At 49.0% G+C, this 15,368-nt stretch overlaps 5 protein-coding genes across 5 annotated transcripts; 2 read left to right on the plus strand and 3 right to left on the minus strand.

Moving 5' to 3' along the window:
* Positions 1 to 1,137: 1,137 nt before the first annotated feature.
* On the plus strand, positions 1,138 to 1,473 carry PpBr36_11040 (uncharacterized protein; the record flags this gene model as incomplete). Its single annotated transcript, XM_029898145.1, has 1 exon — positions 1,138 to 1,473. The coding sequence occupies one exon, from the start codon at positions 1,138 to 1,140 to the stop codon at positions 1,471 to 1,473; it is 336 nt and encodes a 111-aa protein (XP_029743619.1).
* A 684-nt stretch (positions 1,474 to 2,157) lies between these two features.
* PpBr36_11041 (uncharacterized protein) lies at positions 2,158 to 2,719 on the minus strand (the record flags this gene model as incomplete). Its single annotated transcript, XM_029898146.1, has 2 exons — positions 2,158 to 2,330; positions 2,422 to 2,719. The coding sequence occupies 2 exons, from the start codon at positions 2,717 to 2,719 to the stop codon at positions 2,158 to 2,160; spliced, it is 471 nt and encodes a 156-aa protein (XP_029743532.1).
* A 1,963-nt stretch (positions 2,720 to 4,682) lies between these two features.
* Positions 4,683 to 6,100, plus strand: PpBr36_11042 (uncharacterized protein; the record flags this gene model as incomplete). Its single annotated transcript, XM_029898147.1, has 2 exons — positions 4,683 to 4,737; positions 5,364 to 6,100. The coding sequence occupies 2 exons, from the start codon at positions 4,683 to 4,685 to the stop codon at positions 6,098 to 6,100; spliced, it is 792 nt and encodes a 263-aa protein (XP_029743593.1).
* Positions 5,339 to 6,070, minus strand: PpBr36_11043 (uncharacterized protein; the record flags this gene model as incomplete). The annotated part of the gene is made up of 2 exons (XM_029898148.1): positions 5,339 to 5,458; positions 5,504 to 6,070. 2 exons carry the CDS (start codon positions 6,068 to 6,070, stop codon positions 5,339 to 5,341), a joined length of 687 nt encoding a protein of 228 aa, XP_029743620.1.
* Positions 6,101 to 11,256: 5,156 nt separating the features above from the next.
* PpBr36_11044 (uncharacterized protein) lies at positions 11,257 to 12,943 on the minus strand (the record flags this gene model as incomplete). The annotated part of the gene is made up of 2 exons (XM_029898149.1): positions 11,257 to 12,695; positions 12,916 to 12,943. The coding sequence occupies 2 exons, from the start codon at positions 12,941 to 12,943 to the stop codon at positions 11,257 to 11,259; spliced, it is 1,467 nt and encodes a 488-aa protein (XP_029743621.1).
* Between the last annotated feature and the right edge of the window lie 2,425 nt (positions 12,944 to 15,368).

The raw sequence follows: 15,368 nt of genomic DNA on the forward strand, positions 1-15,368 counted from the left end.
CATGATTGGGTGCAAAACGCATCAGAAACGGAACTGGCTAAAGGTACAAGAATCTTTTACTCAATCACGTGTACGAGTGGGAACACGTCCCAAAACGGTAAAGCTACCGAGATTACACGCCCCAATGCAACAGCACAAAGGCATCGCCCTTGTGGGTTGGTCAGGGGGTCGGGGTTTGGTGATCTCAGGGATTGAATGTCAAAACAAGAACTTGAATCAACAGGACAACTACCTGCACGAACACTCCTTGCAGCAAGGACCTCTAGCCAGCAAATATTCCATGTCACGAGGCAAGCCAAATGGTAAGGCCCAACCGCATTTCAATTATTTTTGGCCGGGTCACATTTTTCCAATTATGCAGGAGGCCCTCCACTTTCGCGGCTTGGAACAAGAGCGCAACCCAATTGGCGGGTCTGGGGCGGCAAATTGCGGGGTCCAGTGTTACAAGGTCTCTTGGCCCCAATTATAAGATTGTTTTCCAGATGTGACGGTTAGACCTTCGAGAGCCAACCAAGCATACGACCGCATCACGTTTAGCAGCACCAAATAAGATGAGAAGTCATCCAGGCACTTGGCCCTAGCTTCGTTGTACTTCAAAGGGTTGCTACTAATGAAAAGAATGGAAGGCATATCGAAGAAAAGGCCAGTCCAACTTTATCGTGGACAACCAACCCAGTGGGATTTTTGTCAGCTAACATAGTCCAGCGCCGCAACATCCAATCAGTTTCGCATCATCGGTTCGGAAACACGAGAATTTACTGTAAACTCTTACCTTGTTGCCGAACAGTCTGCTTTTCTGAGGACTATGGTGCATGGGGAGTTTAAGGAAGCAAAGGATGGCTTTGTCACCTGGGACGATATCGACGAGAACCTTCTTGAGCTTTTGGGATTACGTCTACACTAGAACCGGTGGTTGGAGCGGAGGAAGATGTTGACGATAGCTCTATCGAACATGACGGTATTACAGAAGCAAATGATCCCAGTGACCACTCGATCCAAGCCTCACCCGCTGAGGAGCATGGCCTTGGGCTTCAAGCTAAGGGAGTTGCAATTGCGGAACCCGAAGCGCCTTCGGCGTCAACCTGGGGACACACGCCAGAGAAGAAGGCTAAGAGAAAAAGGATACCAAAGCGGGACATGCTATGGAATGGTTTTCAGAAGTCCTGGCCTATAGACATGTCTATATACTCTGAGGATGGGCCACGCAGTATTAGTCGGCCAACAAATGATCGAAATATATCTATCCATCACTCTCGGGTCTACGTTCTGGGAGACCGCTACGACATCACGCGACTAGTGTATCTTTCTTTCAACAAACTTCACCACACTCTCGTAGATTACGACTTATCCGAACACAACATTGATGGCATCGTGAAATTATTGCGATTCTGCTATGCAGAAGCGGTGCCGGAGAAGCTAAGGCAGCTGGTGGTGCACTATGCGTCCTGCAATGCTGATGCTGTGGAAGAGTGAAAAGTTCCAGGAGCTTCTCGAGGATTACGGCAATCTGGGAAGAGCTTTTGTAGGTTCTCTGTTGCTTAGACTGAATTGAATTTCGAGTTTTTCATCGCTTATTTTAACCCGAACGCTATGTTATCGAATTGTCACTATCGTTCGCTAGTTCACCAGTATGGCCCTACCGTTGTGCCACGAACAGTCCGAGTCGATAATTGGCCGGGTGGGTCCCGTGCACGGAAGAAACACGATCGAACTGATTGAGGATCCGGAGGCATAGCTTTGTGGCGCGTCGGTGGTGATGCGTCGTAGGTTGAATCGCTAATCGATAAGCCCTCGGCTGTGCAAGTTGGCCAACTGGCTCATGATCCGCCGTCTTATAACTCTGCCCTTACCCTCTTCGTGCTGCGGTAAATTCTAGAGGCAGAATCATGTCTAGAAAAGTTGCCGAGATAAGCGGCCAGAGGCACTCGAAAGGCTACACTTAAGCAGTCTATCTAAGCAGGTACAACTAGAAAGGGGAGTATCGACAGAAGATGATGTAACTCCGTTGCTTTGTGGGGTCCATGATGGGTCGATCGCAAGGCAAACGTCGACCATCTTGCCGCTGGCGTAGGTTGGAGGCAACAAATCCCTATTCACAATTCTCGCCGATGTACTTTGAACGGCGGATACCAAATGTTATTGTCAATTTAAAGCTCCTCAAAAGGGCAGAATGGAAGCAGGCAACATTGACCAAGGCACCAGAACCAGTTGTTCATCACCCGGTATCGCTAAGTTAAGCAGATGGAAAACAACCCCCGTGGTCCAGGCTGCTTCGTCATAAGACAGACGCTTCGGCATATTTATCAGCCCTTTTTGGATTTTGCAGACATCTTTAAAGAACGGGAACTCGGTTTTTTTCTAAATTGCACGGAAGGAAATGCCAATTTGCGATGCTGTCCTTTGTACAGGGAATCTCCTTACGCCGGGACCAAAAGCTGATGCGCCTTCCTTTGTTGGCCTGTGTAAGATCGCGGAGTGTAATCTTTGAAGCCTCTGGGAGGTTATTAGGCTTCCTTGTGGAAAAAGACCTGTTGCGCAAGGATAACCTCTGCATGGTTTCTACCTCCCTCCTTTTTTTGGACGGAGACGCGCAATTGCGTTGGCTCGTTTTTGAGGATACTGAGGGCAGCGATCCTCCTGCCTGATATAATTTTGGAACCCGTAAAGTCTTAGGATCTTCGTTAATATGCGTGGCGGTGCGTTTTGCTGGCGCATCCATCGTGCCAATGGAGCTGGTGCTGTTTGGCGGGGGAGTGCGGAAACCCTAAGTGCGTTCGCGTTTGCGGATCTGAGGCGGCGGGGGAATGTCGTGCTGGACAGAGAACCAAGCAAAAATTCACGACCTTTTATATTGAGTGAGAAGGACGGAATGGTTCAAAGGTTTCGGTAACCGATGCATGGGCTCATTACGCTTTTTCGTGTAGTGCGGTATGATGTTGGAATTGACGATTAATGCCGAATGAGTAGGCGAATTAAGTGGTGTTGACCCATCTTTTGGGTGGTTGCTCCAGTTGCATATGGCCCGTGCGCTGGATGAAGCAGAGGTTTTAATCCAGCACAAATTCATGGCCCTTCATCGTTCGGAACAACAATCCTGCAAATAGTGACATGCTGCAGCAAGTACTTCAAAACTAGCTGCTGACGCTGCCGCTCAACCTGGATCGAAGCCATTGTGCACTTGTTTTTGGAAGCGAAGGCGAAGATAAATTTAAAAGACAGCGACAGCTGAATACCGCTATAGTGCAGCAGATCGAGAAAAGTGAACCCACTAGAGCAGCTAAGCATGTCCAAGATTTGCTTTTGCAGGCCAGATCGCCACTTTTGGTCACGCAACGAACGCCTGGAGAAGCCAATTGCACACCAATTTTTGGGGCAACTATCAATATTTACGTATACAAAATGATTGCAACACATTAATTGGAGCAAACTGGATGTAAAATATACGTGTTGGGTTGTGTTAAGTGGCAGGAACATTAAAGCAACAACTGCTGACAGGTATTCCTTCCTGATCGTCTGGATGTGCACAAGTAGCAGGCGCTAGAAATTATGCTCATCTATTAAATCAACAAGAGGAGATAGATCCCAGTCAAAGAAAAGCTTTCAAAGGCTGATCGAGAGAATGGTCATTGATAAGGGGGAGTGAGTATTGCACCACCATTAAGATGCTGGGCGCCGCGCCCCGTCAGTCACGCCACTAGCAGGCACCGCCGCACCAAGCCTGGGTCGTGCCCAGGGTCCACGAACCCCAGATTAGTCCGCAAATTCCTCCTCAGTTAGCAGGACCGCATCCAACATCCTGCCCATGTGTGTCTTCTCGATTCCCTTGCTGTCTCGGCGCACCTTGTTCAAAAATGCCTTTAAAATTCCAACGGGGCTATGCCGAAAGGTACATCCAGTCTCGGCATCAGTGGTCCTAAACATTGGCTTCAACGCCGTCCCCATCCTGCTGCTTCTCGTCACCATCGCCACCGCGGCCCCTCCAGTCCATGCCGAGCATGTCGCACACGGCCATATACTCTGTAAAGGACGCAAAACACAACTGCCCAGAGAAGAGGGCCAGCTGCAGTATTAACCGGAGAGGCACGGCCCAGCCGTTTGGCAGGGTCGGGGTCGTGTAAAGACGGTGCCCATCGAGCGCCTTAAACCCAGCAGCAACCGTGGTGCGTAAAGGTGAAGCATGACGCGCTTGTGTGTCTTGATTTCTCCGACCAAGTTCTGTGCCTCAAAAGGGCTGATAATCACCATTGTCGTTACGGGGCCATTTGTTTTTTATTATGCTTTTGCTGAAAACCTATCACAGTGGACGAACTATAGCCATCGATGCAACGTCCACCCATGCAACGCGACTAAATCGACCATTTTATCACTATCACATGACCTACCATGTCAACAAACAGGTTCAGTACCGGGGGAAGAGCTAATGGCCTGGTCCAATAATTAGCGCTGGACGACAGCCTTACCAAACTGCTAGCTCCAGTTCCGCAACTCAAAACACTACAGCCCCACGAAGCTATCGTAACATAATTAGTTATAGCCAACGAGCAAAACGCTACTCTTATCTCGACCAGAGTTTGGTGGAATATGAAAACAAGAATTATAAACAGCCTTAAATATCTTGCGAACCCGAAAATCAAGGCTCCTGCAAAAGGAAACCATGGCCTGGTTACTGGAGCACGTCCCAAATGCTCATTGCCATCTTTGTGCTGCGATCCGAAGCCTCGAAGGATCCAAAAATAGGTACGTATGGCAAAATCAGAAAGCTTGAGAAAGTCAATCAACCAAAGCCGCGCGTCCTCAAAGACCGAGATTTACATTGGCTGCTAATATGATTCTGCAATCTTTGGTCCCAATGGCTTCAATTGGTTGACTACCTTGTCTCGAGCTTGTGCGTGATGGGTTTTGTTTTGTGCAGAAGCCCTGCTAGAAACGCCAAGGGCGCCTATGTGACTCGACCAAAATGAGACACAAATTGGCGTCAGGCTCACGATCTGTAATTCTGAACGATTACTTCGGGATCCAATGAACTCACTCTATATATAGTTCATTCTACAGCTAACGTTCCCATGACGGTGCTCATATGGATGCTGATTCGTTAATGATAAGCTTGTCGCACAACAGAGGGTAAAACCAAATGGTACGTAGTTCATGTGATGCTTTTGAACGCAATGCGTAACAGAAAACTTTCATTCGCCGAGTGACGCAGTCAGGACGACCGAATTGTTAGAATATCCGTTTTAGTTCTTTGTGTTGACAATGATGTATGTAGCTATATATACTGCTTAGTTGTACGCAAGACAGGCAACTACGCCCCTCCTCTGGCGATTAACCATCGCAACTTTCATCGTCCATTCGGTTTCCAAAAGTATCTCAAAATCTTGTATCCATTATGGACTTCACACCCGGCTCCGCTCGGATTGTCAACATCCCTGGCGAACTGCAGAATCGGATCCTCTCGCATCTGGACATTATCAGTCAGATTTCCTTGAAACTGACATCGATCTACTTCGACAATCTTATAGCCAAGCTGTCTTTGGAGACACTCCTGGATGCTGAAGAATCCGAGTTTGCCCAGAGCAGAGACCTGTATGGCTGCTACGACTGTCTCCGGCTCAGAACAAGCCATCGTTTCGCGGATAACCAATTGAGGAAGAAAAGGCGACGTTTTGGGGCAGAATCCTTCAAACGCTTCTGCATCGACTGTGGTCTGGAGGTCCGCCAGGGAAGGCTCCCTACTGTGCGTTACGTCAGGGGCAACCAAATCGACATCCAGGGCGTCTCGCATGTTATATGCATAAAATGTGGCAGTTTTGCACTCAGAGGAAATGAGAAAGACTATGAGGCAACATGCGTTAGCTGTTGGAGACCATTTCAAGAAGCCAGAAGGCGAGCGCAGGAATCGAGAATGCGTGAGGAGCGGTTGAAGTCGCGGGCCGAGCGAGCACAGCGACGGGAGCGAAGGCGGAGGGTCTTTGGCCCTGCCAGTGAGGACAGTTGCTCCCCATCCCCAACGCCAAGCGAAAAATTCATAGAGGAGCAAATGGACATGATCCAGGCCGAGGCAGACATGCATATGAACAGCCCGGGTCCGGGTTCCGATTAGCGTTAGGAAATTGGGCCGGGTTGACAAACGAGCGTGGGTCAAGACAAAAGGTGTGGAATGCGCAATAGAAAACAAGGTTAAAGGCAGGTTGCATGCGGAAGCCTGATCCAAACTTTTCCCCTCTAACTTCGAATGGATAGTTTCTTGGCACAAAGGTCAATGGCTGGTTTTCAGGCTTCTGCAATCCAATCAAGAATATGGGAACATTTTCACCCTCCGTGTCAAGAAGCCTTTCGTCATAATTTGCGCCGTCAAAGTGGGAGTTGCGAATGCCTGCCTATGTCGCACGGCGGTGTGCCCGTACGGTACTATGATAGGGTGTATGAAATTGTCTGAATTGATACGTGCCCTGAATTGTGTGCAAAACGCACCAGAAACGGAGCTGGCTAAAGGTACACGAATTTTCTACTGAATCACGTGTAGGTGGGAGACTCCCCTCAAAACGGTAAAGTCACCGAGACTACACGCCCCAGTGCAACAGCCCAATCGCTTATCAGTCAAAAACGCTAACTACACCGATAACGCTGCACGGCCAGCTAATCGGATTTTGCGCTTGGCTCCCTCGCCGATGGAGGGCTCCTGCATTGGGTATGCTTGACGGCGTTGGCGAATGCCTGTCAAAGCTTGCGCCTTCACAAAACTGCCACCACGATTTGATAGTCTGGCGATATAGCCCTGTATACGATCACGCCATTCGGAGACACTTGTCCTTATCACAGTCAGGAGACCGTCCATCACGATGCAGGAGGTCCTCCATCGCTGCGGCACGCTATATATGGGGCGGTAAAATGCGGGGTGTAGCGTCGGATGGTTGTGCGTGGCGAAATAAAGTGGAGGTTAACTATCCATGGAACGTTATCAGTTGTGCGTTGCCAGACCTACAGCCAACAAACACGCCACTCCATTAGGGCCTGATCTTCTCGCGTTAATTTTTCCTTAACAAAGCCCAAAGGAGCGAAGTGACCAGGGTTTTAGCCCAAATAGGCTGCGATTCCGGGCCAAGACCTTGGTCACCGGGCTCCCCTGTTGCTGTAGATGTATCTTTTTTCAAAGTCAGCTTTCACGGTCGAATAGCCCTGATTTTCTTGGCAACTAAGCCCAAAAGGTTAAGCATCACTTTACGCAACTTTTTGTGCGTAAAGTGATGCTTAACCTTTTGGGAATAGCGTGTTTTGGCCAACAATATGACCAAATTTTGTAATTTTTTTTCGTGATATGATATTTTGTTGTTGTTGTTGTTTTTTATTTTTTATTTTTATTAAAAAAATTGCAAATTCGCCGCCAAAATCTATAGGCCTTATTGGGATAGGATATCCATGCAAAAAAGGTACTTACTTCCAAGCCCTTTCCCCATTTATTTTGCAGGGATAAAGTACCGCCTAATTGGTAATAGTAAAACTAACAACGAGAAGATCAGGCCCTTAAGCAAGCCAGATGGCCAGGCCAAGACGCTTTTAAATTATCCTTAACTAGCGAAAAAACTACACCCAAGTTTACCCATTGCGACTAATAGCAGATCATTGGTGATTATTGCGCACGCCTAGTCCGCCCCATAATCCCCTCTGTCGCTATGCGACGTCGAACTCCGCAGTTTGCCGCCCCAGGCCCTCAAATAGGATTGCGGTCTTGCTCTAAGCTGCGGAAATGGGCAGACCTCTATAGAGCTGATGAAACGTGGGATTACGTAGCTGCTTGATTGGGCCAAGGGAGCTTATCATGTTACCGACTATGCAAAACGTCACCATGCGCTTAGCTAAATAGTTTGTATCCTGTTTTACCATATGTTTGGAAGCCCGCGATTTGTTGCTTATAAACGATGTAATGCCGTGCGGAAGGCCTGCTACTCTCCTAGCAATGGTCTTGGCAGTGGGCAATGCAGCCACAAACTAGCATTCGAAATGCAGGAGGCTCTTCCATCAGCTGCATGAAAGGTTCCTTGCTTTCCCCCAACCACTAGGGTGCTTCCTCTAAGACCCTTATCCTAATTGATGGGGTATTTAGTGTGGTTTGTGGGTCGCGCGGGGAGTTTAGCAGTGAACAAGCACTTGGAGGCGGCTTTATGGGGCCTGCGGTCGAGATTCGAGTGTCGGCTGGGCCTGAAAGTCTGGATTGATGGTCTGTGTATCAACCAAGCAGACCTCACTCACCGAAACATACACGTCTTGCCCGTAAAGGATATATTCGGCGGGGTTTTCTGTATGAAAGTTTGGATGAAGAACGACGACGAGGGGGTGTTACCGGGCTTTAACGACTAACTAACATGGGTGTGCCTGAAGTGGTCAGCACGCACCCCACCAAATTTGTATGCGATCGTAGCTACACGGGTAACAACAACAAACATAACGCGTAGAGTTATCCACAACAACGTGATTTTGAAGCCGAAAAACCGCCGTGATGTCGTCAGATTTGGAGTATCGATTGTCAGAGGCCGTGAAACTGGTCCAAACGGGCGTGCCTAAGGCAGAAGCCGCCAGAAGATGGTCAGTATCGCGATCTACCCTAAAACGACGCGTTGAGGAAGGAATTACCCGGTAACAAGCCCACGAACAGTACCAGGTCTTGTCTCCAGAGCAGGAATCGTTTATCTGTGGCTGGATCGAAAACGAGGAGCATGCAGGGAGGGCGCCGACCTACCAAATCATTAGGGACTTCGCCTCTTTGATGCTTCCTCCGAACCGACGCGATCATCCGTTTGGCCGGCGTTGGCTGCGGGCCTTCCTACGGCGCAACCTTCAATCCGCTCCAAGGTTGGGCATTCGTTAGAGGGAGCGAGAGCCGAAGAAACGACTGCTGAAGCTATTCACAAGTTTTAAGCCCAGCATCAAGGCTTTATCGATCGGTATTCAATCAGTCAGCGCAATATCGTTAATATGGACGAACACGGGTTTCAACAAGGCGATACAGAAGCGGGTACGGTCTTCGGATCTCACCTACAACGAAGAGCCGAGGTAAAGAGCTCGAACGATTCGACTTGGGCTTCGGTGATCGAAGCCGTGACCGCTACGGGCAAAAGATTGACTCCGGTCGTGATATTGAAAGGCGCAACGCTTCAAGGGCAGTGGTTTCCGGCTTCATTTCCGGCTTGGAAGTACGATTCGACCCCAAGTGGCTGGAGTTCATCTGAGATCGCCCTCAGATGGTTGAACGAGGTTTATCTACCGGAAATAAGGCCAGAAAACCCGTCAGAATACCGGCTGTTGGTGCTTGATGAGCATATAACGCATACGTCAGTTGAGTTCATGTATACTGCTTATTGCAACCGCGTTATCGTCGAATATTTACCTCCCCATTCCTCACATTTGACTCAGCCGCTCGACGTAGCGGTTTTCGGCCCTGTAAAGCAGTATTACCGTCAGAACACGAGGTTTTTCGCCAGTATGGATACTATCGCTCCAGAGCAAAAGAAGAGGTTCATTACCGCATACGAGAACGCATCCCACAAAGGAATATCTGAGCGCAACGTGATCGCGGGCTTCAGAAAAGCCGGGATCTGGCCGCCTGGTTCGCAAAGGGCACTTACTCCGGAAGAGGTAGTCGATACCGATTTACCACTCGTTTTCCCACCCGTGGGCTTCTTACCGATCGAACAAGACGGCGATACTATCGTTTTCAATACCCCAAAATTGCTTCAGGATATTCTTCAAGGCGCGTTTCAGATACAAGAGCATTTTGGTGAGGTTCAGCGGGATTTATCTCTTGTTTTTCGCAAGATAGCGAAAGGCATGGACCTTCAGACTACCCAGGTCGCTAGTTTTACCGTCGAAAACGCACGCCTCGCGGAGGAGATCAAGAAATACAAGCCTGTACCGCGTAAAGCAGTCAGGAAGAGTCAACAAGACCGGTTTGTGACTATGGCAGAGATATATACGGCTCGTAACGACGTGGAGAGGAGGAGGGCGGCTTTGGAGGCTACTGCACTACAAGAACGCCAAAATCAGGATCACGACATTCACTTTTTGGCTTCATTTTTGGATCAGGAGCATCAGGAGCAGCATGCGAATCAATAGCTTCAATTTGATCGATTTTTACGGCGAAATGGCTGAGATATTAAGTGAATTGTTTCCTTTGTTGCTCTTGTCATGCCGGGCTACGGCTGACCACTTCAGGGCCCTGACCACTTCAGGCACACCCATGTTAAGTTATAAGAACGACTTACTCTCTGCGCGGTAGTTCACAAAAAATACGGGAAGCGGGTTTTGGAGGAGCTTCTTGGACTACGGAAACGCGATTGTGGAGTGTTAAAATATGAGGATTGTGAACGAGGAGTTTGGTGAGGGATGTTGATGGACTGGTGTTTGATGATCACGACTGGGCCGATTCTGACGACTCAGATGAGTTTGGGTCCCGTGAACAGCACCTACGTGACCTGGTCCGCTTTGAGTTGCTGTTGACGTTACAGAAAGAGTACTGGTCGTGATTATGGACAACCCAGGAGCTTGCTGCTAGCCCTACCACGTCTAAGGTTTACTGGGGAGAGTCAATGCTCAGCTGGTCGGCGCTGCAGGTTACAGGCGGTATTGTCCTCACTCTGGGCCAGGCATCCTCCACCATTCATGGGTCAGACCCACCTTTGTTAGCGATTCACATCCAAACACACCAATAACCTTAACAGCTGAAGAATTTTCGCCCTTCGGGCGCCGGTCGTCATGGCCTCACCAGAGGTCTCAAACCGCCGCGCGCGCCCGCAGAGCACGCCGCAGGCTTTGCCGCAGGGCCAGGCCGAGTCGGGACACGTATCTCTCGACACGCGCACCGCTAACGCGCCTGAGCCGGCCGGCCGCGGAAGGTACTCCAGCCTCCCGGCCCTGGCCATCAAAACACTGCAACAGGAGATGGAAAACGTGGAAACAGTCGGCAGCTGGCTCGAAAAGGTTTTTGCAGCCAAGCTCGAAAGCTTACAGGCCCCGGAGGACGCCGCGCTTAGGAGAATTGTTCTCGAACTTGACGATGTGATCAGCGGCTGGTTGGGCATTGGAATGCTGCCCCTAGCCATCTTTTCAAAAGTGAAGGTCAATAGGAACGAGCCCGTGACAAAACGCACCCCGAAAGGTCAGTATCAACGTGCCAAGTCTGGAAGGCTACAATGTGAGATTTTCTTTTGGACATATCTAACCTAAAATATTTATCTGCAAAAAATAGAGAGAAACAGAACGAACTTACAAAAGAATATCCTCAATCGCCTTTCGACCCTCGGGACAACAACCCCGCCTGATGTAGTCGACCAGCAACTTTCCCTTCGTCCATAAATGGATATAACGAGAGAGCAAGTCATTCAGAGATGGCAACATATCGTCGGTGACCTTGAGAATATCTTCTGTTTTCACTGCGACAACAAGAAACGGAAGTGCCCCTAAGTACTTCTCATCGATGTCCATGGCGCAAATCTTCCAGATTTTGCGCCCAAGCCTGATTTGGTCTGCAAGTTTATCTTTGTTTCTCTTGTTGTTTTCCTTGTTTTGCAGCCTCAAGATTCCCTCGTATTCATCTGAGCTGACTCGAATGCGTCCATGTTTGGAGTCATGGAGAACCTTGGCCAACTCCAATAGGCTGATGTATTGATACAGCCGATGCATACCAATCGCCTTTTCATGGCTTGCCGCTTTTTCGCTAAGTTCTGAGGCCAGTTGCAAAGGGTCCGGTGCAGCGTCCGGTGTAGCGGGGAATGCGGGCGTGGCCGTTTCTGTGTTGGTAAGACATGATTGAATAAGGGCACGAAATCCAAGCTTGGTTTCTTCACTTCCAATGTGGGTAGCCAGTTGCTTTATATCAACCTTTTTGCGACGCTTGCCAGCGGGTGTGGCATGACTTTCGGCAAAGTTGCGCTTCGTTACACATCCTGATGATGTGTGTAATCGTTCAGACCGCCGATTAGAGTGAGCTGCCTCAGGTAGTCCTACTTGTCGAGATGATAAGTTCATCCCTTCCTCTTCCGATGAGACATTCACCTGATCACGGATGGGTGTTGTGGCCCTGGCGTTACGTACGCCTTGTCGACTCTGAGTTTCCAGTATATCTCCAATCGTCCCTACACTGTTGGTTGCAGATGAAGTGATCGCTGGATGAGAGGGCGCTGACAAGCTTTGCTTTGAAGATTCTCGCACATTGTTTAATAGATTGTAAATACCCCAAGGCTTGTCTTGCGCTGGTTGAGAGCCAGGATTTGGTATAACCAGCCCAGCATCGGCTTCACAAGCCCCTTTGCGGAGACCAAGTGCCATGTCATTTTGGTTTGCACTTTTCGCGCTTGTCTCGGCTAAAGGGTGATGATTGTGGATATGATGGAGGAGGTCGCTCCCTGACTTTTCGCAGAAGGGGCATTCCTGGATCTGATGTTCGGCCTTTTGGTGTCGTCGAAAATCGTCTGCAGGAATTTGCTCGTCACAAATCGGGCAGATCCGGGGGCTGTGTTTAAGCTCATGGTCTCGCAGTGGCTGTCCAGGAGCAGTTGTTGTGTCACAAAAGCGGCATTTTCTCCACCCGTGGGTCTGGCAAACATGAACTTGCAGGCCTGACTCAGAATGATATGTCTTGCAATCGGACACAGGGCAAACATTCGTTTCGTTGTGCTCAATCGAAAAATGAAGGGGAAACTCATCTAGGAGAAGGATTTCGTCGCATAACGGGCAAGGCTTTTTTCCGTGCGTGGCTAAATGCTGGAGGTAATTTTCGTCTAAAACATATATGTCGCAAACTTCGCAGCGACGGTGCTGTCGCATCTTATGTCCCTCTAATTCATTGGGGGGCCATGCGTCGGCGCAAACATCGCATGCCATATAGCCATGGGAATTTTGGAGATGTTCTGGCATCTGACTTGCTTGAATACCAGCTCGACAGTTGCGACATTCTTCCCATGGGTGGTTTTCGTCCAGGTGTGATTGTCGCTTGTTGAACTGAACTCCTGTTGCCGCTTGATAATAATCCAAAATGTTGCATTTTTCGCAAAGCCGAAAGCAATGATCTTGGGATAAATGATCCCAAAACGTTCCGGTCCCAAAAACAAAACATTCACAAACCGGGCATTGGTCTGGGGGGTGCGATTTGTTGATATGAGCAAAAATAGAATCGTGATCGTCGTAACCGCTCATAATACAAACTTCGCCGCTAGAGCAGGCCGAAAACCAATGTTGCCGTTCTAAATGACCCAATAGCGATTCGATGCAAATCTCAGCCCCGCAAAGGCAGCTCACGCATTGATGACCCACAGAAACATGGGCTGACAGCTCGTGTATGTTACTTTCGGGGCAAGAACTGCAACACCTCATGAGATGTGTCGCGCCCAAATGCTCTTGCATCTGGTCCAAGCTAGAGTAGAGTGTTGAACAAAAGGGGCACTTTGCCCATCCATGTGTGCGCTCCAGGTGCCTGGTGTACGCCCCTTTCGTAACAGCTTTACAGCAAATTTGGCATTCGTCAAGGTCATTGACAGTAAGATGGCTCAGATATTCTTGTCGTGAAAATTCGGCCTTGCAATGTGTGCAACAGTAGATGTTGTGGATTTGCCGATGTCGTCGCAGATCTTCTTTATGCACGATAGCCTGACATTCATCGCAAAGAGCTAATGACTCGTGGATCTGTAGCTTTGAGGGGGATATGAATGTGATTTGGTTCTTTCTGTCCTTTCTTTCCACAAAAACTGTCCGGGGGAAAATGCTGAACTTTTTTGCATTTTCCGTAAATTGCGATCCCATTTGCGATAGATCAAGCAGTAAGTTTTTGGCGTTGGTCACTTGTTCGAAAGTGAGCCATTTTGGCTTATTGGACGTGCTCTCGCTACGAGAATCTCCATGAGTTATCGAAGATACCACTCGGAAGGCGCTTTGGATCTGTTCTTTTGAGTAAATTCCATACTCCAAACCAAGAGTGTCGAAAGGGCTAATGTGCTGCTCCATGGTGGCATGTGCACGAAACGGAAAGAACGAATGGTCCACCTACGGCAACTACGGGTAGGATAGACAAAACAGACAGTCAGCGTAAAATAAGAAGATGCCACACCTGTTGTAGTCCGTGCTCAGGAATTGTGGAAAGGAGGGGCCCGTTTTTTGCTGGGATGATGTAAGTCGACAGAGCTGCCTGCCATTCAAGGTGGAGGCGTTAGTCGAGGCAGCGAATCCAGTGAGTACCCACCCACCCTAGTTGCCTAACTTGTTATCGAGCAACCATCAAGCGAACCAACAAGCCACAAGGACAAGAAACCCCACCATATTACTGATCGCCAATCCTCGCAATAAAGGATTTAAAATGGCCTGGTCCGTATCTACCCTCCCCCATTCTGCTGATATTCACCGCTTTTTAATTTGCTGCACGGAACAACGCATCCGGCCCGGACGACCAACGTAGCATTCCGAGAAGCCCACAGGCAACCAGCTACAGGTAAGTGGGAGGAAAGTACTCGAACCCCTTGCTCCTCAATATTGGTTTTCTGTGGCTCGAGCTGCAAATATTCCTACCTGTTAGGGTCCAGCTTAGTCCTAACCTACTATAGTAAAAAAGACACCGCCAGTGTGATGATGGGATCGATGCGTTCTGATGTACATCTTTCTATGGGAGGTGAAGGCCAATAGGAATGAGCCCGTCACAAAAAGTACCCCTCAGAAAAGTCAGCATTAACTTCACCCCAAAGTGCTGGTAAAAAACAGAATTGGAATTTGAGCCTGCCATATGCACCTGTTGCTGCCACTGGCACTGTTGGGTCGGCAGCAAGCGGGCCAGAATACACACTCCCTCGTCAAGGCGCTGCAGCCTTACTGAAAAAGCGACATATAAAAGTGAAGGTTTTTCTCGCAGAATTTGATTACTCGCCGTGCTGTTGGACTTCTAGCAGACAAACTAACAGACTAAAAATTTGGATGCGCCAAGACAGACCCTGCTTGGAACCTATTGGGAACCAAACTCGTCCAAAAGCTCCTGGACGCCCATCGTCATTTTCGTCCCATGCTCCTGCTTTATTCACTTTTCATTAGACGCCGGCCACTCTGGGATGCGAAGCTAGGAAGTCCACACTAAATTACCTAAGCACACATGGAAGCAATCACTGTGGTCGAGCCGGGTAGACCCACCGGAACCATGCTCCGTAGGCGGAGGGTGGCCCTGTAATCATGGGTCACACTATGTTTTTGTACGGTGCGGGTGTGGAGTTCTATGGATGGGGCGTACAAGAAAATCCCTGCACTGGGCAAAAGTGGTGTAAAATTATCTCAGCAGGCGCCGTCGTTCATGCGCAGTCAAGTACGTTCAGGGTCAGCTAATATAATATTGTGTGGTACTTGCT

This window comes from Pyricularia pennisetigena (genome assembly GCF_004337985.1).
Source record: "Pyricularia pennisetigena strain Br36 chromosome Unknown Pyricularia_pennisetigena_Br36_Scf_12, whole genome shotgun sequence".
Taxonomy (NCBI): Eukaryota; Fungi; Ascomycota; class Sordariomycetes; order Magnaporthales; family Pyriculariaceae; genus Pyricularia; species Pyricularia pennisetigena.